Source organism: Leopardus geoffroyi, chromosome D1 (genome assembly GCF_018350155.1).
Source record: "Leopardus geoffroyi isolate Oge1 chromosome D1, O.geoffroyi_Oge1_pat1.0, whole genome shotgun sequence".
NCBI classification, from domain to species: Eukaryota; Metazoa; Chordata; class Mammalia; order Carnivora; family Felidae; genus Leopardus; species Leopardus geoffroyi.
Genome location: NC_059329.1, coordinates 2,247,680 through 2,272,143, shown reverse-complemented (window position 1 = coordinate 2,272,143; position 24,464 = coordinate 2,247,680). Strand labels below are relative to the sequence as shown.

Sequence of the window (24,464 nt, the reverse complement as noted above, 5' to 3'; positions counted from 1 at the left end):
AGATGGTCGTTATCTGAGAACTTCTTTGTTGTAGCAATTTTAATAGTAAAAGGCAATTGTAAGTCTAAAATCAGCATTTCTGACTCATCCGATTGAAAAAAAAAATGCTAGCTAAAAAAAGCGTTGTTTGTTGTTTGCTCCTTGATTCGTTAAGATCCTTGATTTTAAATTCTTAAAACAGTTTATGTGAACAAGAAAGCCCAAATGTAGCGTGCAGCTTTTCTGGGCAAGAGAAACCTCATTTTCCCAGGATCTTTAGGAAGGGGTATGGTTTGGACTGGAGCCAGTGCTGAGAAAAGTTCATTGTTAAAACAATTACATTTGCCTTTTGAAACTTCACGATAACTGGTAGAAAGCATCTAAACTTTTTCTAGCCACGTTGATGAAATGAATTTTATGAAATCTGTGCTGAATGAATGGGAAACAAATGAACACGAACACCGCTGCGCTAATGAGCATGAGAATTCGTAATAGTTACACGTCGCAGGCACCACGGCCTTAAAGATGATCTGCGAGTCGTGTACTCATTGACATCTCTGCGGTGTCGTTACAGGACTTCTCGCGACGGGGACGCCCCGCCGTACCTAAGCACGGCCTTTCACGGCTCTGCGCTCAGTAATCAGAAAGTTCTTTCGTGTCTGAAAGTGGAGTCTATCCCCTAGAAATGCCCACAGATGGCACTGACTAAACAGCTGCGTGTACAGAATGGCCCTTTCCTCCGTCCTCAGAACTCTTCAAATCTCTTGGTATTTATTTTTTTCTGTGCCCTTGATAGTTGTTACGTTGGTGCTGGAGGACACAGACTGGCACACAGGTTCTCTGTTCCTGACATGGGAGGGGAGGAGGTGGGGAAGGACTTGAGTTGGCTTGAGCCTGGGAACACACAGCGTTTGGAATCTGGGATGGTCCACCTGACAGCACTATTAACATAGCATAGAACGAAGTTTGATAAACTCCAGGATTCTGTCCTGGCGTCTCCCCACTCTGTGTATTTCCTTTAGGAGTGAGTGCATTCTCGCTCATCCCAGCAATGACCCCGTTTGCTCTTGATTCCTCGGTGTTCCTCCGCCGCTGGACTTTGCGAACTGCTTACTTGGCGTCTGTTCTTGCGTATTTCACCAAGATTATAGGAGCGTCGCCATGTTGTATCAATTCAACATGACAAAAACGGTCATTGTTTTCCTGCCGGGTATTCTCTTCCTTTGGTGTTTTTGTATCTTATTGAGCAGTCCGGCCCCTTAGCCCCTTGAGCTGGATATTTGAGAGTGCTGCTGGATTCTTCTATCTCATGTCTAGAAGCACCTCCTACCAGCTGTCTGTCTCCATCCCAACTGCAAACATCCTGTCTGCGCTCCCGTGACCCGTAGCTCGCGGCCCTGTGGGTCCCTTTGTTGGGAAAATGAATAAAGTTTTGCACTGTAAGATGGCCAGTGGGACTAAAACAAGCTCTGGTCTCCAGCGTGGAGACCCCTCTTCCGGGTTCTTCTTGCCCTGTTTGCCGGGCATGAGAAAACCCGCCGCAGATATGGAAGCTGACAACTATAAATTACCTCTCCCCCCCCTTCATTCGGGGCTCAGATCTTTGGAGAAACGGTCTCCTCTGAACCCAGTGGTGTTAAATAAATCTCCAATACACCAAGATCTCCGAGTGCCGCTTGGTTTTTCCGCCAGCGTTCCAGCCTGGTTCCGTAACACCTTAACATCCAACTCCAGGCCTTGTCCCCGTGTCCCTTCAGATGACACCTTCCGGTTCCTTGAATATTCTGTTTGTTTCTAGCTCACATCTTTCAGGCACACTTCCTTCTGCAGCAGCCTTCTGTCTTGTGTTGGCCGTCCTTCTGGACCCTTAACCCTCTTTCACAATTGCAGTTTGCTTCTTAGAAAAACAAACAGAAAGCCCAGACAGTCCATTGCCTGAGTCAAGGGCAAGCTTTTCACCATTGTTCCCCCAGCAGGGAGTTTGATAAGGAGGAGACAGACGATCCCTGACTCTTGGTGAACCCATCAACGATCACCCTCTGGACTGAGCCTTGCTGGATTGGTTTGATTTTACCCACGCCAAGAGGATAGACCGCAAAGCCTGTTGTGCTGATGAGCTATAGAAGGACTGTGCTAGTCACGCTTTTGCTAATTACAAGCAAATTTTTAATTGATTTTTATTGACTTGATTGTGTGGAGTCAGCACGCCAGGACTACAGTAGCTGCTAAAATCGGTAAAAGAGGAGGCGAAAGTCATATTAGAGAGCTTGATACCAGATCCCAGGAGGAATAGCACACAAAGGACCACAGGTGTGTACGAAACAAAGGGCATTTGAAAAACCTTTCAAAGTCTGCATTCATATTGCAAGCTTTGCTAACAAGTTATTTATTTTTCCTTTGAATTCATGAATTCAAACTAAGACCAGTGAATGCCACTTTAAACATATTTAATTAGCTGAATTCATGGCTTCAGGATAGTATTGACTCATAGTTTACTAGGTTTAAAAATTGATAGAACACTTATTAATAATAGATGCTTGTTCTCATTACTTAAAATTCACTAAGCAACTACACTTGTCTTCATAGACAAAGCAGTGGTTTGAGGCAATTAGCTAGACATTTCAAGAACTTTCTACTTGAAAAGTCTACCTGATGGCCCTGATGCCCTGTTTACATTCTGTCTCTTTGTCTGCATATGAAAAGCAAAGCTTTCTTTCTTGTTTAAAGGCCATTTTAAGGAAGAAAAAGGCCTCTTGGTTCAAAAACAGTGCCTGAACTAATCATTAGGGTCTGAGCTTGACTTCCCAAGTGTCACATAATCGCTTGGATGGTCAAAAGTTTTAAAAATGCAATGCTGCTAGTATTTTACTTTATGTTTGTGTTCGGTTATCTTTCTGGCTTTTTGGAAAAACTAGTGACTTGTTTCCTGGACGGGATACCGTATTTAATAGTCCCTACTGTGGAAGTTCCCAGGAGAACATTCTTTAGAAAAAAGAGAAATAACAAAACTGCCCGAACTCCCCAGTGTTTTAATTTGTTGGGGTGAACATGAGTAGGGAAAAAATGTAAACGCAGCTGTGTCGAACGCGTAGGAAGGAGATCAGGGTCCTCTATCAACAACTGTTGTCGTTGGGCTTGAGCTCCTAATTTTTTCGTTTCTGTATCAGTTTTTTTCCTCCATCTAATCTTCTGTTCTGCGTGCGCTTTGTACACACAAAATCAGCAAGATCGAGGTGTAATTCCAAACTGTTCACATTCCTAGATTGTTACTCTAAAAATGGAGAAGAAGGGAACGTTTTCTTTTCCATTCACAAACCTTTTGATGAGCCAAAGAAAGGAGCAAATGTTCAGTGAAGGTTCTGTCTCAGGTATCAATCACACAGGGCCAGAAGAGAGATGCTTAGCTTTCCCTGGGCTTGTTACTATGTTATCAGATGTGTCCTATTTTTATTTTTATTAAAAAAAATTTTTTTAACGTTTATTTTTGAGAGGGAGAGAGACAGAGACAGACAGAGTGTGAGTGGGGGAGGGGCAGCGAGAGAGGGAGACACATAATCCGAAGCAGGCTCCAGGCTCTGAGCTGTCAGCACAGAGCCCGACCTCACGGACTGCGAGATCATGACCTGAGCTGAAGTTGGACACTTAACTGACTGACTGAGCCACCCAGGCACCCTTATTTTAATTTAAATCCAAGTTAGTTAACCTGTAGTGTAATAACGATTTCAGGAATAGAATTTAGTGATTCATCGCTTACATACAACATCCCATCACTTACGTACAACATCCCATCACTTACAAACAACATGTTGGTACTCATCCCAACAAGTGCCCTCCTTAATGCCCGTCCCCCATCTGGCCCATCCCCCTACCCACCTCCCATCCAGCAACCCTCAGTTTGTTCCCTATATTTTAGAACCTCTTACGGTGTGTCTCCCTCTCTGTTTTTATCTTATTTTTCCTTCCCTTTTCCTGTACTCATCTGTTTTGTTTCTTAAAATCCACATATGATCATATGATATTTGTCTTTCTGTGACTAATTTCGCTTAGCCTAATACTCTCCAGTTCCATCCCCGTAGTTGCAAATGGCAAGATTTCATGCTTTTTGATTGCGAAGTAATGTTCCATTGTATATATAAATCCCATCTTTATCCATTCATCTGTTGACGGACACTTGGGCTCTTTCCATACTTTGGCTATGGTCGATAGTGCTGCTATAAACATCAGGGTGCATGTGCCCCTTCGAATCAGAATTTTGTATCCTTTGGGTAGATACCTAGTAGCACAATGCCGGATGGTAGGGTAGTTCTACTTAGAACTTTAAAAAAAAAATTTTTTTTTTATGTTTGTTTATTTCTGAGACAGAGAGAGACAGAGCATGAGTGGGGTAGGGGCAGAGAGAGAGGGAGACACAGAATCCGAAGCAGGCTCCAGGCTCTGAGCTGTCAGCACAGAGCCCGACGCGGGGCTTGAACCCACAGACCGTGAGATCGTGACCTGAGCCGAAGTCGGAAGCTCAACCGACTGAGCCACCCAGGCGTCCCTACTTATAACTTTTTGAGGAACTTCCATACTGTTCTCCAGAGTGGCTGCACCCGTTTGCATTCCCACCAGTAGTGCAAGAGGGTTCCTCAGATGTGTCATATTTTATGGACGTCAGTTATTTTCAACTGTAAAATGAGTGTAGTGTCCATCAAAAAGGATTTTTTGAGGACTAAATGAAATAAATTATGTCAAGAATCCAGATCAATGCTTGGTATGTAACCAGTGCTCAAGAAAATTGGAAATTCTTACGGTTCTCATGTTACTCTTCTATAAAATAAGGAGATTTTATCAGTGCCAGGCCAAGTGTAGTTTGGGAACCAGTAATGACCAGTGAATTCATCTCTCCCGAGATAAGTGCAGAAAATCAAGGTATTCTACATGATTAGCCAGAATCATTTTATGTCTGCTGAAACCTACTTAAACAATAGAACTTACATGTTTTCCTTTCAAATTATTTCATTCTTTGATAATTCATTTTTAGTATGTATTACAAAATTGTCAACGACAGATCGAATGTTAAAGAGAAAAACAGCCCTTCGCCAAAGGTAGGTTGAGTGACACCAGACCTAACGATCTCTGAGATATTCTTTCTAGCTCTCCATTTCTGTAATTGTGTATAAACGATACACTTTTCTTCAGAGAACCGTGAAACATACTCACACCAGATACAGATGTTTTGAAAACATCTCATGGGCTGAAAATAGCTTCACTAAATTGAAATGACACATATATGCCCCGCAATATTTATTCACGTGGTCACGTGCGTTCACTTTTCCCGGAGAATCCGATGAGCCCAGGGCGATTGGAAGGGTCCTTGTAAGTGGGAGGAGGAGTCAGAAGGGTGAGACCCACAGACGTGACAGCATGGAGGAATTCAGCCTGGCATTGCAGGAAGGGGGCCAGGGCCCAAGGGAGGTAGGAGGCCCCTGGGAGCTGGAAGATACAGTCACCAAGAGAACATAACTCCGCCAACACCTTGATTTTAGCCCGGTGAGGTACATCTCAGACTCTAACCTCCAGAACCATGGGATCATGAATTTATATTAAGCCCCAAGGATTGGGGCAGTATTTTGTAGCACTCTTGGATGGCTGGTACAGGCAGGCATTTATGAGACACGATGCTGGTCCTGACTTCCAGCTTGGCCACACCAGCCCTGCAGGAGAAGGACCCCCGTCCTAAGCTTGGAAATCACGCTTTCTTCCCAGAGCCTTTGTTAATTGATCTGTCACAGAATGGAGGGCAGCAGAAATGCGCTAATCTCTCCCTGCCTCTCACTCTTCTACGTCTATGTGCGAATTAAAAATCGTCCTTTAAATGACCCATCAGAATTTTTTACGTGAAGTCCTCAGGAGAGAGATAAAGTGTAAATTGACTTGAGGGAAAGGAGTAATCCAAGTTTTGTGTGCGTGTAAGCTTATTTGGGGGGTTCTATTTAAATATTTTTTTAATGTTTATTCATCTTTGAGTGACGGAGAGAGAGAGAGTACAAGCGGGGTTGGGGCACAGACAGAGGGAGACACAGAATCCGAAGCAGGCTCCAGGTTCTGAGCTGTCAGCACAGAGCCCGACGTGGGGCTCGAATCCACAAACCGCGAGATCATGTCCTGAGCTGAAGTTGGACGCTCAACCGACTGAGCCCCCCAGGCGCTCCTTGGGGGTTCTGTTTAAAAGAAAAAAAACAGAAATTTTGGTATGACAGTACATACATATTGAGAGAGAGATCGTTAATAACAACTAATTACATAATGTTTCTACCTATGACCATGACTGTGCCTTTCATTTTCTGTAAAGAGAACAGGAAGTTTGTGCGAGCTTTCATACAGCATGGCTAATCAAAAAACAATTTTTCCCCATTGTTTAACACTCTGGAAAGGTGTTCTTAGCATCACAACTTATTACTAGTGATGTCCAGTATCTTCTTGAGATTGTTGCAAATCTCTGTCAGGTGTCTTTCATATACAACCTGGAAGACAGAAGATTGTTCCATAGTCCAGCTACTGCCTCCACGTATTTCCAACCTTCTTCTCATCCTCTACTTTTGTTATTCTGGAAACAGGCACCAGAGGACCTGCTCTTACCTCCACAGAACCTCTGGCTTTGCAGTTCTGTGTCCTGACGACAGGTGCGAGAGGAGTCAGCACAGTAGGTGGGAAGATAATTCTGGAAGCCATATTCCTATACCAGCACAGTAGCAACGACTCGCCCATACGAGGGCATGGCTGTATCCCATAGAAATGCAAACTCTGCTCAGCTTTCCTTAGGACGACTTGGCAATATGTCCTCCCCGCACTGAGCCCTCCACCCTCACCTGACGCGAGGGGGGCCTGATGGAAGGAGACAATGGTCTTAGATGATTGCATTCAAAATATCTTACTTTTGCAAAATTTACTGAAACATGTGACTTGGTAAACACATTCCTAGGGCCTCTCGCAGGACCTTTCAAGGAGCCCTTGCAAGGGAGGGACCCTGAAGCTTGGTCAGCTTCTCAATCAAAACATCTCTGATAGTACATTATTTCACACACTGGCAGGATTTTGCAATTCTTTTGTTTTTGAAGTTTTCCACCCCATGATTCTGAAATTCCAAATATAGAAGTAACTGAGAAACATGGAGCATACGCAGTGGTCAAAACATTTATTCCCATAGGCTGTTCTCCTTGACCTCGAAAGCCCCAGCTTTGTAGTAGGATAAAGTTTGCAGACCTGTTGTGTTTTGTTTCTTGTTTTTGTTGTTTTGAAGAAGCTTTTTTGTGTGGTTTCTCTGGATTCGAGCAAGATAGACATTCTTAAAGCAGGTGTCTCTCTTTGCTTGCCAGGTTTGTTGTTGTTGTTCATTTTACTGTAGCTGTGGTCTGATTAAAAGAATGTCGGTTTGCATATTCCTACCCATGTGTCATTTAGATAAAATTACGGATCAGAACTTTTTTCAGATATGATGGGAAAGCGGAGAACATTGTTACTTGGAATGGGAAAAAAGTGATGCAGTATTTCTTTTTTTTTTTTTAAGTTTATTTTATTTATTTTTGAGAGAGAGGCAGAGAGAGTGAGAGGGGAGGGCCAGAGAGAGAGGGAGAGAGAGAATCCCAAGCAGGCTCTGCACTGTCAGCAGAGAGCCCGACGTGGGGCTCGAAGTCATGAGCCATGAGATTGTGACCTCAAGAGCTGGACGGTTAACCGACCGAGTCCCCCATCCTCCCCCAATTCCAAAAACTTAGGAAAGTTTTTTGTTGGTGGAAGGGTGATGTGGGGCATGGGGAAAACCACAGGAATATTTGGCCGTCTTTAGGGTACAAAATGTTGGAAACCTCTAGATGAGAGCAAGATGTGGAGTTATCACTTAGAAATAACTTTTCTAGACTGGGTGTTGTAGCCTCAGTGCAATACAGATTTGTCGTTTACGTGTCCACGATGCACCTGTCCATTAGTAGGGGCAGAGTAGCATGCGTTCTGAAGTGTACTCTGTGAGGCACCTGTCTCAAATGTGTATATGATGCCAGTTTGAGTTGAGATACTCAAGTTGGTAAACTTGAGAGAGAGCAGAGCAGCTCTCGGGTAGAATTCTCCTCAGTCTCAATCTCGGGTTACACACGCGGCCTTGAAGGACCTCCATGGCCCATTCCCCCCTCCTCACATAAGATGTCCACCTCACTCATAGCTGGCTACTGGCTCTTCCCTGGACAGGGACCTGCTCGCTCTTTTCTTTGTGCTTTTCAACACCTGCTGTCTTGTGTGTGATTCTGGTTAAAGACAAACTTGTTTGGTCAACGAGTATCTTTGACGTACCCTTTGGCATTCCTACGACTGTGTCCAATTCCACAAGCCACATAAATGTTACCTCCTTCTTAAAGTCATTCCTGTTTCCCCACTGGAATCACCCCACAGCTCTCCTTCCCTCCCTCTCTCTCCCTCTCTCATGTGCTTGCAAGGAACTATCCTGACTACCTTCTGCCATGTTTTATAAATAGCTCCGCTTCCCCTGACTGGCCTGTAAGTTAGTTCTACAGGGATAGAAGGCATGATTTCCTGTACCTTTTTGTTGTTGTTGTTGCCTTATCCTTGATATGTAGTATAAGTAGGAGATTTTCAGTTTTTTGTTTGTTTCATTCATTCATCCATCCATTCGTTCATTCATTCTGCAAATGTTTGTCAAGAGCTTGTATTTGCCAGGCACCGTTCTAAGCACTGGAGACAACAGTGGACCAAACAGACAAAAATTGATGCCCTAATGACAGTTACATTCATCGAGTTCAATTTTACTTCTATTTTATTCTTAAATCTCTGGTGTGCTCCTTGATTTATAAAAATCAAGTTTCCGGGGCACCTGGGTGGTTCAGTCGGTTAAGCGTCCGACTCTTGGTTTTGGCTCACGTCATGATCTTGCAGTTTCTTGGGTTTGAGCCCTGCGTCGGGCTCTGTGCTGATGGTGCAAAGTCTGCTTGGGATTCTCTCTGTCTGCCTCTCTCTCTCTGCCCCTCCCCTGCTCATGCTGTCTCTGTCTCTCTCAAAAATCAGTAAACTTAAACAAAATTAGTTTAAAAATCAATTTTATTCTCTAGTCTGACAACTCCTCACATTAATGTTGATTCTTGCCAACTAGTGGTAGTAGGTATAGTGCTACAAGATTCGTGTTAATTGTTTGGCAAAAGATTTTGTAGAATAATTTTAAATTAGAGCATAAATTAAATCGTTCACTGGTTGAGTTGACTGAAGTGTAGGGTTGCATGTAACTTAGTTACTCATGGGGTTTAGTACCTCCTTGGACAGGTCTTGTCTGACTGCCATTTTCCTACCCGGCTCCTTCCCAGCCACCTTCACTCCCCACACTCACATCTTGTGTAATTTTTTCTTACGATACGTGTCACTGTCTCCTCATCTGTTATCAGCCCCTCCCAGCGAAGTGTAGGCTCTGCATGGCCAGGAGCTTGGCTGGGACATCGCTACGGCTCCAGTCCCCATTACAGGGTCTGGCAAAAAAGAGGCGCTCAATCAGTGTTTTTTAATGATTGAAAATGAATTAACGATAGCTTTTTGATCCTGAGGAACCTACACCCTTTGGTGTAGATGGTTTCCTCCCGTAAAAATAATTTTTAAAGGTGCTGCTACTAAACCCTGATGTCAGTGCCAGCCGGACCTTTCAACCGAATAGAGACCTCTTTCTGTTACAGGCCCCATTCTTAATTTTTAAGTACACATCATCGGTGCTCATCTTACTAATTCTGCTTTATATTTTCCTTCAGTAATTGAATTCACTGGAAAACACAAGAAATAACTTTGCACTTTAGAATGTTTGAAATGGCAGACATCCTGGAGATGACAAACACATTGGTCGTATCCAAATTCTTACTTGTGATTGACGTGTAATTAGGATATGAATAAAATCCTTAGTCCGGAGACCCAGAATCTATGGAAGCATATTTCTGACCTCCTGGAGTAGGTTTAGATGCAGTGATAATAGATGTTTTGCCAAGACTTACGGCCATCTTTGATTTTACAACTCGCAGTTTATTATGGATCGTATAATAGTTAACGATCCAAACTGGATGTGCATATTACTCTTCTGCGTATCTCCGAAAATGGATAATTATCCAAACTGTAGAATGAGCACATGTCTAAAATGCCCTCACCTTCATCCGCATTTCTTATTTTTCTCCAGCCTGAGTTTCTTTCAGCAGAACGTTACTTGAGATATCCAGAGCCAAGAAGCCTAGAGGATGGGGTTTAATTATTCAAGCAGAAATAATCAATAATCAGATCTCACAGGATGGATTTGTAACTAATGTTCATTTGTATCATCTTAGTTTTCCTGAATGGGAATTTTAAGAATTGGAGAATAATAGGAAATAAACATTCAATCTATTAGGAATCAGACTGTTTATGTGGTTATAGTCACTGTTATTGTTATGTTAATAAATACCTAGAATTCTTGTACTTATAATAATAAGCACCCTGGGAACATTTTCCTCCTGTAGAATTTCACTCAATACGCAGAAGCATTATTTTTCTTGAGTTAAAACTCTTGGCACTAGAATAAAAAAGCATTTTTGGAGATGCACTTAATGGTTAAGGAGAATTTCTTTTTTTAGTTGTATACCTTCTTCAATTCCAGTGGCTTTCAAAAAATTTTATCCTAAGATTTTAGTTATTCTTGGACTCTTTCCTAAAACTTTCATAATCTTACCACTGAGAAGGGAGACAAAAATGCAAACAGAGCCCTCAACTTCATGGATATTGCCATCACTCAGCCATGATCAGAGCTTTGTAACATCGGTGCTGTGAATTTTATTTTTTTCAGCTTTTTTGAGATGGATTTGACATGTAACGTTGTGTAAGTTTAAGGTGAAGTATGTGTTGATTTGAGAAACATATATATTGTAAAGCAAGTGCCTCCAAAGCATTAGCTGATGCCTCTGTCACCTTCCATATTTTACCTTTTCTTTTTTGTGATGAGAACATTTCAGACTTACTGTCTTAGCAAGTATTAAAGTGTATGCTTTTCAAGTATACAATACAGTATTATTAACTACATTCATCATGATGTGCACTGGATCCTCAGAATTTATTCATTTTATATCTAGAAGTTTATACTCCTTGACCAACATCTCCTTATGTCCCGACCCCCCAGCCCCTGGCAAGCAGCATTCTTGTCTCTGTTTCTATGAGTTGGACACTTTGAGATTCTCCATATAGATGGTATGCAGTATTGTGTTTCCCTGACTTCCTTCATCTAGCACGAATGTCCTCGAGGGCCATGTTGTTACAAATGCCAGGATTTCCTACTTTCTCATGGCTAAATATTCACTACATAGTATAAATATATATAGTATATTTATACACATATTGTAAATATATAGCATATACATAGTATATATATGTAAGTACATATAAATAAAAATACAGTATAAATATATATAGTATATATAACATAAATATATATAAATATAAATATATGTAGTGTATGTTTAAATATATTTAAATATAGTATAGTATATATATAATAATATTTCAGTGTGTGTATATGTCCATCAACAGATGAATGGCTAAAGAAAATGCGATGTATACGTACATGCGTATGCGTGTATATATGGGTGATATCGATATCCACTCATCTGCTGACGGATGCTTAGGTTATTTTCCTATCTTGGCTGCCATGAACATGAGAATGCAGGTATCCTTCTGAGGTCTGTTGTCACTCCCTTTGGATGTACGTCCAGGTGGGATTGCAGGATCTTATGGTATTTCTACGTCTGACTTCCAGCGGAACCGTCGTCCTGTTGTCCACAGCGGCCACACCAGGTTGTGTTCCCACAACGGCGCACGGGCTCCCTCTCACCATACCCTCCCCGGCACTTGGTGTGGCTCATCTTTTTGACCTGGGGGTTCCCCTGTGTAACACGTTGTCTTCCTGCGGCTGCTTTTAACCTTCTCTCCTTGTCTTTAACTTTCGTCGGTTTAATTACGCTGTGCTGTGTCTCACCGTGGGTCTCTTTGGATTCGTCTTACTTGAAACTCTTGAGTTTCTTGGGTCAGGATATCTGGGTCTCTCCCCAGATCAGGGAAGTTTTCAAACGTTGTTTCTTTGAATAAGCTCTCTGCCCCTTTCTCGGTGTCTTCTCCTCCTGGGACCCCTGTACTGTGTGTGTTGGGTCACTTTATTGTGTCCCATAAGGCCCTTATGCCGTCTTCCCTCTGTTTATTGGATTTTCCCCCTCGGTTTATGAATTCCCCTGTCCTGTCTCCCACGTCACTCGTCCTTTTTTCTCGTCAGTCTAGTCTGCTAAGAAACCCTCCTGTTGATTTTTTTCCAGTCCAGTTATTATGTGATTCAGCTCTGTGATTTCTTCTGGTACTTTGGAAACATTTTGTCTCTTTGTTGGAATCTTCACTTTGTCCGGGCATTGTCCCCTGACTTCGTGAGCATCCTTGTGAGCGTTGCTTGAAACTCGCAGTCGGATCCGTCGCTTACGTCCGTTCCGCTGAGGTCTTTGACTGTCGAGTTTTATCTTTTCCTCCTGTTTGAAACATAGTCCTGTTTCCTCATTTCCTTTGACTCTCTGGTGGTTTCTGTGCATTAGACAAAATGTGGAGCCCCGTCTCCCGGTCTTGACAGAGTGGCCTTGTCTGGGACGTGGAGCCTGTCAGGCAACCCAGCCCGAGTGCCTGCTTGTCCTTTGACTTGGTGCTTGTGCATCCTGACTTCTTTGTCCTTAGTGACTCCCCGTGGTCGAGGGTGTGCTGAGACCTGTAAGTGCTCCAAAGAGGGGCTTGAAGCTCTAGCACCTAGGTACTAATATTAGTACTAGGTCCTAACACTTAGATATAGTCTTGTTAGAAACTGGACCCTCGGGCCGCAACCGGGAAGCTGTGCAGTTAGGCCCCTTCCAGGGAGGTGCCCGTTTTTTTCTGCTCCCTCTTCCCTGGGCTCAGGTGCATAGCTGTGCAGGGTTGCTGTGTAGCCTTTTGAGAGTTCTCTTCTCTGTTTGCTATGGTCCTCAATGCAAAAGCCCTGTTGACAGAGCTGGGAGACTGCGGGCTCATCCGGCACGTGACAGCCGCAAGAGCGAGGGCCCCAGACGTGTGCGAGCTTCTCCCAAGGAGATCTGGTGACTCGGAGTGGGCAGGGGCAGGGGCAGGGGTGGTTTGAGCCAGCTTCCTGGTCTCTGGGGCCTATCACAGCTCTCCCCCTCCCGACCCCCCAGCCGTGTGCTGAGTGAGAAGCCTGACCCTCAGGCATCAGCTTTCCAAGTACCCGCACGGGATGTTGGAGAATAGCAGGTAAGGGCTGGGAGGGGAGGGGGAGAGACGCAGCCTGGGGCCTCTGGTTTGCGGTTTCCCGTACCCACGAAAACCGCACCCCGGCCTTGTCGAGTCCTCACAGAGCTCTGCAAGCTCCTAGGCTCCTGTCTCTCCCGATCTCTGGTTGCAACACCGCAGGCACGTTTCCTCTCGGGGCTGACGGTCGTCACTGAACGGTCCCTGCCTTGGGCACTGCGACGAAAATGATTCCGAAGGGCTCAGTAATTTGGTCTCAATGAATAAATGATTAAAACCCACTGCCGCCTGCCACATTCACAGTCATCTGCAGTTTCCATGGAGCCTTTCCAGACTCCCTCACTCGTTTACTCAGCCATTCGTACTTTCTCGCCTGGCTGAGGCATCAGGTGTGTGCCTTGGTCACATTAGTAATGCTGGCAGTAATAATTACAGCGGTAACGGGAGCAGTGATACTATTTTATGGGGAGCTTATTCTTGGGCTCTCGCCGAACCCTTACAAACTCCAGGTATTGTTCCCCGTTTTGTAGGCCAAGAAGCTGAGGCGCAAGGTGCAGTGACTTCCCGAAGGTCCCATAGCTGTTATGTGACTCCAGAGCGCCTTGCTGTGTATTCTGAGACTGGAGAAAAACAAGGTGTTATTCATCGTGAAATTCGCAAGACTTTACCTTTTCCAGGGCTTGTGTCTTCGTTTTGTGATTCTGCACAGTCACCTGCAGCGTAGCTCGTGGAAGCCACGCGGATTCGTTATCCAAGAATGTTGGTAGCTGCAGGGTCTGAACGCGGTTTGGGGGGGGTCCTCTGCTCGAATGCAGGTGACGGTGTCAGCCGGGGCCGCGGTCTCATGCGACGTTTGCGGTTCTCTCCCACGCTCCCTGGCTGTCGGCAGAGTTGCGTTCTTTGCAGTGGGCAGGTTGAGGTCTCGAGCAAGCAGGGGCCGCCCGCCCTCCCTGACACGTGACCGTCCCCATAACATGGCAGTTTGCCATGTGGCTGCCCCTCATCCTTTGGCCTTAGACCTTTCTACGAAGGGCTCAACCGATTGAGTCCTTGGGGGATAATCTGAAGTCAGCGATCTGCAAAGTTATTTCAGTTTTTGTCATATGTTCTGGCCTAATCGCCTTCAGTGGCCCGGCCCCCACTCGGGGGAGGGGGTCACGCAAAGGCATGGGTCCTCAGGGGTCACCTTGGAATTCTGGCCACTATGGATGATAGTAAGGAGAAGTGGTCTCATGTCTCCTGCTGCACCTGAAGCTTGGGAAAGGCCTAGAACTTAGTCTTTTTTGTTCGTTTGTTTCTGAGTTTTGGTGATCTCTCCACCCAGCGTGGGGCTCAAACTCACGACCCCGCCGTCAAGAGTCGCCTGTTCTACCCACTGAGCCAGCCCCCCGCCCCAAGTAACAGTCTGGGTGTTGCCTTGCAGCCTGCAACGAGGAGCCGGGCACCGGTATCGGTGGCCGAATGTGTGGGATTTCTGTCTTGTGTGTGTCAATCCCGGACTCCTCATTAGCGTATGATCTGTGTGAATATAAATGACGCCTATTTTTAGAAGCGAAAACAACCGTCCCCGCCATCACAGTTTGGAATTTATGCTGACGCAGAGGTAGCGATTTTGTCCCGGAACAAACGAAGAAAGAAACAGCCTGTGCCGGGATCGCGGTCTGGCCGCGGCCCTCGGTCGTGTGCTGAGCTTCTTCGGAGATGACAAATGGAAGCATGTGCTATCCATTAGTGGGTTCCCGAGGAACTGTGCAAACAAGCAGTGCCAGAGTGTTGAAAAATTGGAATTACTTCGTGTTGTTTACAACGGGACTGCTCGGAAGTTGGAGATTACACAGCGGACTAAGGCGTTCGGTGTGAATGCCCTTAAGCCAGCTAGCAAGGATGTTTTCTGCCCCGCACTACAAAAACGTACGTTTCTAGTATATGTGTGAGTGACGCTACCCCGTGGTACTGGTTTAATTTTTTAGGTGGAGATTCGAGAGTACTTCTGAAGCCCTTCCGGTAGAAGTTACTGTACCTTTTCCCTCCCACAGTCCCTGCATCAGGAGCTTGTGACAACCACACCTACCATCTAGACCTCCTTATAGTCCAGTCTCCAGTGGAAGCTCTTTTCTCTGATTCATGGTATTGTCAGCATCTTATACGTGACACACTTAGAACTTTACTTTGTTCTTTGAAGAAGTATGGATCCTCCCCCCAAAACCCGGCAAGAACGTCTAGGAATTCTTTTACGCGATAACTCGGTATTCTGTCCACTTTGGTTTCCTTGGGACATTATTTTCCACTGTCATTTTGGAAACGACATGCCCACGCAGCTGAATTATATGAGCCATCACCTCTGTACAGAGTGTCACTGACTCCGCCTAGAGAAAATGGCGTGGAGAGCTGAATAAGCATCTGGAAAATATGAGAACATTTACACCAAGACAGTTTAAATAACTGGAGCCACAAAGAGCTTTCTTCTTCGACAAGAAGAGTCCTGTGTGGGTGGGTTGAGTAACTGGCCACACGCTTTCCTTCGCCCGCGGAAACACGGTTTATGTTTTCTTCTTCCCGTCGTTTGCTGTCAGCCCTGCACTCGTAGTCTAAGTGGGGTGACTCAATCCAGCAGCCTGTCATTCGTTGGTAGTTTGAGAAAACTTGTTGCTAACAAACGTAAAGTAATGAACAGGGGACCGTGATGAGGACGTAAGTTTGTGAATATAACTTTCCCTTCGTGTTGTAGCTGCATCTGGGGGCGCAGAGGCTTCCAGCCAGAGACCCGGGTTCAAACACAGCCTTTAACTCTCTGTGCGTCTCTGACACGTTACCTCGTAGCCGGTCTCGATCTCGGCTTCCCCGTCCTCCTGAATGGTCATCACGGAGACCCCTTGTGGGGGTGCTGCGTGGCTTATACGAGCCATGCACGTAAAGGGCTTAGCACGTGACAGGCACATAATCCATTTCACGGACATGTTAACGTTTATTATGATTACGTCTCACCTTTTGTGATACTGATATATATGGTGAGCAGCAGGAAGGAAGTCCTTATTAGTGGAAAATAACACTTTCCCTGTGTTGTCTTCCTGTGGATCTATGTACGTTTGCATATGGTATAAATGTTACAGGTAACAGACAGCTATTGCACATGGTCCTTTTGAATACTACCACCTGTTTCCAGTGATGCATAGCGTTTAGAGACTGAGCGTACTTCCTTGGGGAAGTTTCTGGGTAGATGTGTCATAAATCGTTAGTGAAATATTTTCATACTGTTAGATACATTCTCTCATACACGTACGAACAATTTCCCATTTTTATTTGGATATTTTCCTCACTGAGAAAGAGAGAAATCTGTTTGGGTGAAAGGTTTAGATACAAATGGATACTTACAAATAGGACTTGATCAGATTTACAGAGCAGACTGGGGGAGAAAACAAAAGAGATGGTTATATTTATGAAGAAAAAAGGATAACATTTATGCGCCCATTAGCATATGCCAGGGCCTGTGTGACCGTGTGAGCACTTCCCATGTGTTCATTCATTTAGTCTTCATCAAACAACTCTGGGAGGGGGACACTGTTAATATTGCCATCTTAGGGGTGCCTGGGGGGCTCAGTTAAGCGTCCAGCTTCCGCTCAGGTGATGACCTCACAGTTCGTGGATTGGAGCCCCATGTCGGGCTCTGTGCTGACGGCTCAGAGCCCGGAGCCCGCTTCGGATTCTGTGTCTCCCTCCCTGTCCACCCCTCCCCTCCTCACGCTGTGTCTCTCTCTCTCAAAAATAAATAGACCAACATAAAAAAATGATTTTTAATATTGCCATCTTAAAAATGAAGCAAAGGCACAGAATGGTGATTTGTCTGTGGCCACATGGACCAGTAAATGGGGAACTGGGGTTTGAAGCCGTGCTGCAGGCTCCAGAACCTTCTAGTTCAAAGGAAAAGCTCATTTCATAGATTTCAAAGTAGTCCAGCCTTAGACCCAAGCCAGAGAGACCCCTGCACCGGGACCTGGGACCTACATTTTAGTGGGATGTGCTCCTCAGACACACACACACACACACACACACACACACACACACACACACAGAGCTGGGAGACAGCACAGGGGCACGTGGTCCCTCAGGAGCCTGTGCTTTATGCAGGCAAAGTGTGACCCGCAGCCTGCTCGGTCCCCAGAACCGCCTCTGGGCACTTCTTGTCCTGAGTCACCAGCCAGCCATCTGCGTCTAAACGTGTACAGGTGTGCAGGCCGCCAGGGGCGGACGGACCACTAGGTGGTGGGGACAGACGCCCCCCCCTCACCTTCCCCCCCCCCCAACCCCAGCTAGGTGGTGGGGCCGCACAAGGAAGGGAGAAGACGTATTCACCCGTGAAACCCTTCTGCTCGGGGTGGGGCATGCACACAGCAGATTCGCGTGCGGATAGAAACCTTGTTCTCTGTTCGCGGTGAGCATCCATTCATGCTCTTCATGTTCCCAGTTTGTGCTTTGAAAGGCCTTAACAATCCGGTGCTATTCAGAACATGGTAATTAGCATTTTGCAAACAGACACGGTTCGTGGTATTTTGAAAAATATGCATGTAATCGTAGGGATGACACGCGTGAGGCCCGACACCAACGTTGGCAACCAGATGGGTGTGAAATACTAGATTTACAAGTAGTTTTACTTTTATAATAATCATGAAGATTGAGTAGGATTTAATTAAATTTTCAAAATATCAATAAAGCAATTCAAGCTATATTGAAATAAGTTTCATTGAACAGTTTGTTCGCTTGATTTATAACTTAAATATTTAGACACACTGTCTCAGTCTCCATTTCTACTCCTGCTGTGCCAAAGGATGAGGCTCTTTCAAATTTCTAAGTATTCGACAGAGTCTGAGCTTGAGCGACCACATGATATTCTTATGTATTTTTTTGGTAATTTGTTTATGATAGACCTTGGAAGGGAAAGAACGTTCAGAAGGAAAATCTGAGATCTTATAAAATCCAGATTTCACTTTCTCTACCGCAGATGACACCAAGAGTTGTATATTTTTGTCTGATCATGTTTTGCAACATTATGTCAATTAAGAAGGAAGATGTCATTGAGAAATTGGGCAGAGAGCAGGGCCCCGACTGCCTGGGTTCACATTCTGGCATTGCTGCTGATTAACCGGGGGTGTTGTGCTCATCGTGAGCTCATTCTGAGCAACAGACCAGCAGACGTATCCACCTGTTGATGTTACTGTGGGAAGTGACTCCGAGAAAATCCCCCACGACGTTAGGTGTTATTGTTTGACTTAAATTTCTTTTAGTTTGGTTTTAAGCTGCTTTCGTTAAGGAGACCATTTCAAGAAATCATTCAGGGCACCTGGGTGGCTCAGTCAGTTAACGTCCTACTTCGGCTCAGGTCATGATCTCACGGATCGTGCGTTCGAGCCCCATGTTGGGCTCTCTGCTGACGGCTCAGAGCCTGGAGCCTGCTTCGGGTTTTGTGTCTCCTTCTCTTTCTGTGCTTTCTGTCTCTCTTTTAAAAGTAAATAAACATTAAAAATATTTAAGCAGTCATTCAATAATTGATATGAGCGATGTCACCGATATCCTCAAAAATAAGACAAAATCTCCAACAGGTTGTATGATTTTGTGTGGCTTGTCTATTTGTGTCACATACTTTTTCTTTCTTTTTCATATTTGGTGGATACAATTAAGGAAAAGAGAAGAAAAGTCTTTCTCCTTTATGTATGTGATTTGCAGCCTTTTAAAACTGCTTAGAACTAGCAGATCCTTCTTATAACAGAAGGTGAAAGTGGAAATTAAACAGAACAGCCTCCCTCTCCAGACACACCACGGTCTCCTTTTCTTAAATCTCTTCCGGAAGGTCCGGATTCCGCGGCATCTCGGAGAGCCTCAAGGCCAGCAAAGAGGCAGAGAACTGACCAGGAACGGCCACCATGTCTCATCTCGGCTCTTCTCTTTGCCAAACCGAAGCCGACCCAAAGCCAGACGCATAGTAGGCACCAGGTGGCTATCTCTGTAGTCGTTAGAAGTTCAAACAAATTTAGTGTTTGAAGTAGCTTGTTTCCAAGTAGAGGTTGATGATCCATTTCCACGATGATAAAAATATTTTCATGCAAAGTATATCTGCGGGCGGCATTTTGAGGGCCGAGATTCTCTTTTCTAATTGCCCAGCATGATTTTCATGCCGGAAGAAAGTGCTCAGGGCGTCTAGAATGCAAGGTTGGGAGTTTTCCTTCTAAGGTGAATGGATCCACTATGTTAAATGTCTGAAATTGGCCGTCGGCTTGCAAGCGGGCCCCCCTTTGGAAGTCGCTTGCACTTGGAGGGAGTGTAGTTAGGTGTGAAGTAAGAACAGGGCTTCAGACCTAGTGTGGGTGAAAGCCCAGTGGCTTACCTGTTGATAGGCTGCTCGGTGTCCTGAGCCCCAGTTTCTTCATCTGTAAAGTGGGATAAGGACACTCCTCACCGAGCGGGTCTGGGCGTTCTTGGAAAAACCTGCGTGAAGCCCTTCACGCAGGAGAAGGGTGCTCTCACTGCACTACACCCGTGTCATCGTTGTTAATATTGTTCCTGAAGTGTCGAAGCAGTTTCTCTCTGGTCGCACATGGGCTTCTGCTCGTCCCAACCACCTGCTAACTACCTTGCACACACCAGACGTCGTTCCAGCACAGTGTTCTTCCCCCAGCAGCGCTGACTGGTAGGTGCTCCTGTCCCTTTGTCCCAGGTGAGCTGTAAGAATAGGAATTTCGAAGCCTCGGTGTCTGGGGAGTACAAGAACGTTCGCATCTGACTACCGTACTAGAAAGGTTTGGAAATGCCTGGATAGGTGACACATGCGGTTTCTTGCAAGAATGCGGTACAGTTTACTTTGTAATTGCTGTGATAGGAGCACTTCCGACGTACTAACACCCTGGTAAATGCCTCATCAAGGTGTTGGGTACAGGTACACGGCCGGGTGTGCTGAATGCTGTTTTGAAACCGGCTTGGGTTATGGTCCAGGGACAAAGAATCAGTGGCCCCGGTGAGTGCTGCTCTTGATGAGGTCTGGGGCAAACCTCTTGACCTCATTTTACATCCCCGTCAAGAGCTGAGCAGTGATGATTTCCAGAAGTGTTGGAAGGCCTGACATATTGAAGAACAAAACTATTTAAGGGGCACCTGGATGGCTCCGTCGCCTGAGCCTCTCGCTCTTGATTTCAGCTCCGGTCATGATCCCACGATTCCTGAGATCCAGCCCCACATAGGGCTCTGTGCAAAGAGCACAGAGCCTGCTTAGGACTCCCTCTCTCCCCCTTTCTCCGCCCCTCTTCTGCTCACACACATGTGCTCTCTCTCAAAATAAATAAACATAAAAAAATTCAAACCACTCAGTATCAAAAGCTGTGTTAAGATAAGAGGAAGTAAATAGTGCCTTCACGTAAGCCAACCCATGGTGAGTCAGGACCCACCCGTCTCATTCATCTGTTAACCAGCCTGATCACGGCCACCCCTGAGGACAACTCGAGTTTTTAACTGTCCTCTAGGTGTCTTCTCTCCTGCCTACAGCCTATGCTTGTCCTAGGCACAGGAGCGGGCCCAGTACAGATGCTGGTTTGAACCGTTGCCCAGGTTATTAAGTGTTGGTCACACACAGATGAGACAGTCAGCGATCCCAGAATCCTCTACAAGTGACACTTGTAAGAAAGCTGCTCTTCCCGCCTTTCTCTCTCTCTATTTTAAGTCCAGGTTAGTTCAATGGTGTGATAATGATTGCAGGAATCAAATTCAGTGATTCATCTCTTATACATGACCCCCAGTGCTCATGGGAACAAGTGTCCTCCTCATTGCCCATCACCCATTGAGCCCATCCCCCCACCCAGTACCCCTCCAGCAACCCTCAGTGTGTTCTCTGTATTTCAGAGTCTCTTAGGGTTTGCCTCCCTCTCTGTTTTTACCTTATTTTTCCTTCCCTTCCCCTATGTTCATCTGTTGTGTTTCTTAAAAGTCCTCATATGAGTGAAGTCCTATGATATTTGTCTTTCTCTGACTAATTTCATTTAGCAGAATACCCTCCAGTTCCATCCGTGTAGTTGCAAATGGCAAGATTTCATTCTTTTTGATTGCCGAGTAATACTCCATTGTGTGTGTGTATACACACACACACACACACACACCTACACATATATATAGCACATCTTCTCTATCCATTCATCCATCGATGGACATTTGGGCTCTTTCTGTACTTTGGCTACCGTCGATAGTGCTGCTATAAACATGGGGGTGCCTGTGCCCCTTCGAAACAGCACACCTGTATCCCTTGGATAAATGCCTAGTAGTGCAACTGCTGGGTCGTAGGGTAGTTCTATTTTTAGTTTTTTGAGGAACCTCCATACTGTTTTCCAGAGTGGCCACACCAGTTTGCATTCCCACCAGCAGTGCCAAAGAGATCCTCTTTCTCCGCATCCTCGTCAACATCTGTCGTTGCCCGAGTTGTTAATGTTAGCCACTCTGACACCCCTTCTCTCTCTTTTTTTAATTGAAGTACAGTTGACACAATGTTACAACAGTTTCAGGCCTACAATATGGTGATTTGACAAGACTACACATGATTCTGTGCTCCCCACACGTATAGCCGCCATCATCCCTGTGCGACACTATCACAGCACCATTGACTACGTCCCCTATGCTGCGCCTTTCATCCCCATGAATGATTCATCCCGTAGCCGGAAGCCCGTGTCTCCCAGACATGCTTTTTGAATGACTGCATGTACGATGCAAACTGAATGAGCGGGGTCTGTGGATCTTCTACTCATCTTTTCTTACTCCAAGCTGAGTAGAGTCTAAAAACGTTTGCTGAATGAAGAAATGAGTTTGGGGACTACTGGTTAACTGTGATGTGTCCATTATTTCTTTTTTCTCTCATTCCAGTTGAATAGATAGACCGTTCACATCTCTTATTCTTCCCTAATGTTTGGCTTTAAATTGTACAATAAAGCACTGCTCTCCATGGGCTGTTTTTCCAGCACTCCTGATATTTTGAGCAATAACCACATTACAAGAGCTATAGATAAAAGAACTTCTTTTTTTGCAACCACGTAGCTTTTTTTGTTTGTTTTTGTTTTTGTTTTTAGGAAAAGTGAGATGCTTCTGGACATTTGAATTCCTGAACAAGAGAAAACTCAAATTGTGGCTCATTTTATAAACTCCAGTTAGGATTTTTAGATTGAAATCAGTATCTTTTCAGGGAACACACTTCAGAAAACTGTAATAACAGGAAACAGAACTCAGTGTCACATTCTCCGAGTGCCTAGATGACTGTCCTGGGAACCTGTTCAGGCAGATCTGCGGATTGTATTAATTCTTTCATGCCTCTGGGAGAGTGAGTTATTGTTTCAGAGTACGGGCTGTGAAACGATCTGCTCCAGAACTAATAGAGCTAAGTTGCATTTTTGTTTCCTCCTACATCAGGAAGAGGGATTTCATTTCTACATACACGTGACCCTGGAGTTCCTAGGACGCTCCCTTCCGAAGACAGCCATGTGTCTGGCCTGTACAAACAGTGACACTCACGGAGGCTTTGCACATGCAAGCGTTCCATTACCGAGATGATAGGCTTTTCTGTGGGGCGTGTTTCATAGACCACATCTTAAAGGAAAACGGTGAGAGTATTTCTTACATAGCAAATGTGCTTCAACTACAAAAATTAAATGTTTTTCTCTTTCTTCTTCCTCCCCGCCCTCCTCCTCCTTCTGCTCCTCTCATTTTCTTTCTGTTTCTTTCTTGTTGCTGTGGCCTCTCAGGTAGCTAGTGACACTGCAACAGGTGTTACAGTGGGAATTGAAGGCACAGATGGCAGAGTGTCGCTGGGAACTTCCCAACCTCCCCCTGAACTGTTATGTGCAGGGCCCAGATTCAGGCTGACAGGGCTACTCAGTTCAGAGGCAAGCGTGGTTTTTAATAGTCAAATCTGTTTTGCTCCGTGATTTACACGTAATTTTTGAGCACTTCCCGGGAGCACGGTCCGGTGTCGCGTCGTAGTTTGGAGAGGTAAAGATGTCCTTCTTGCCCTCCTGGGGATCGTGGGTCAGCCATATAACCTAGAACAAGCCAAAATAAGTACATATATTTTACTAAGAGAATACGGTGTTAGTTTAGGTGAAGGGGGTGGTCAGAGAAGACGTGTGGGGACGTGGTACTTAGATGTCTGAAGAGTCCGCAGAGGTGAGTGTGGCGAAAGACCAGAGGTAAGACACTTCCAGGTGGCGGAACCTACTAGAAAAGGAGAAACGAGGCAGGAGAGATCCTGATCCATTTGAGTAACCGTAGGAGTTAGCTCTGGTGGGTGGGTGCTGAGCTGGGAGGACGGTGGAAACTGAGGCTGGAGTCCGATCACACCATTTTGTGGGCATACTTAGGAGTTTTAATTTTATCTTCACTTCTGTGGCATGCCATCAGAAGTCTTGAAAAATGAGACTCTTTTGACCTGATAAGTATTTTGAGAATATTGCTTGGCCTTATAGACAGGGAAGCGTGTGTGGGAGAAGCCAGCTAGGACATTAGTGCATCTGTCCATATAAGGCTTGACGTCACAGGTAAAATTTTGGCAGGAGGGTCGAAGAAAAAAAAATGAAAGAAATATGCGTGCATGTAGTTTAGATAATAGAATGGACAGGACCCGGCCAACAGTTGGATGAGGGTGGGGACAGAGAGAGAGAAAGAGAGAGAGGGAGAGGGAGAGAAGCGGTCATGGGGAAATTTGCAGATCAGCAACCAGGCAGATGATAATTCGGTTCACTGAACAGAAGGTCAAGCTTTGAGGGGAAAGTGAAGACGTTAATTTAGGGAAGGTCGGTTTTGGATGCTTGTATCTCGAGGTTTTTGGATATATTATTTCGGTCTCCAGGTGTGGATTTTGGCAATCTTGGCAGAGGAGTTCCAGCGTACAGATGAGACATCCTCAGGAGACTGTGTGCAGAGGGAAGAGGGCCAGGGTTGATAACCACGGGAGGAGCCAGGAGGGACTGGAGCGAATCCAAGAGGTCGTGCGGACTTGGAGACGGAGAAAGGGCGGTATCAAGGTGGAGGGTGGGTGGCCCATGTGCCACACGGTGCTGAGGGCTGGGAAGTTAGGAATCAAAGTGCGGCTGAGTGGAGTTAACAACTGAGAGCGTTTGGGGTGTAAGGCGAGTGTGGGCGGGAGGTGGGGGCTGATG

The 24,464-nt window shown here is 45.3% G+C and overlaps 1 protein-coding gene across 3 annotated transcripts in view; it reads left to right on the top strand.

The window, feature by feature from the left end:
* PDGFD (platelet derived growth factor D) overlaps positions 1-24,464 on the top strand; it is a 219,727-nt gene that overhangs the window by 37,733 nt on the left and 157,530 nt on the right. The window contains exon 1 of one of the 3 annotated variants that reach the window (XM_045482605.1): positions 22,725-22,910. The exons of the other annotated variants lie outside the window; for them this stretch is intronic. Within the exon in view, the coding sequence (XP_045338561.1) occupies positions 22,835-22,910 (76 nt within the window). The 5' untranslated portion in view covers positions 22,725-22,834. Of the gene's footprint in view, positions 1-22,724; positions 22,911-24,464 lie in introns of those variants that run through there. 3 annotated transcript variants of the gene reach the window in all.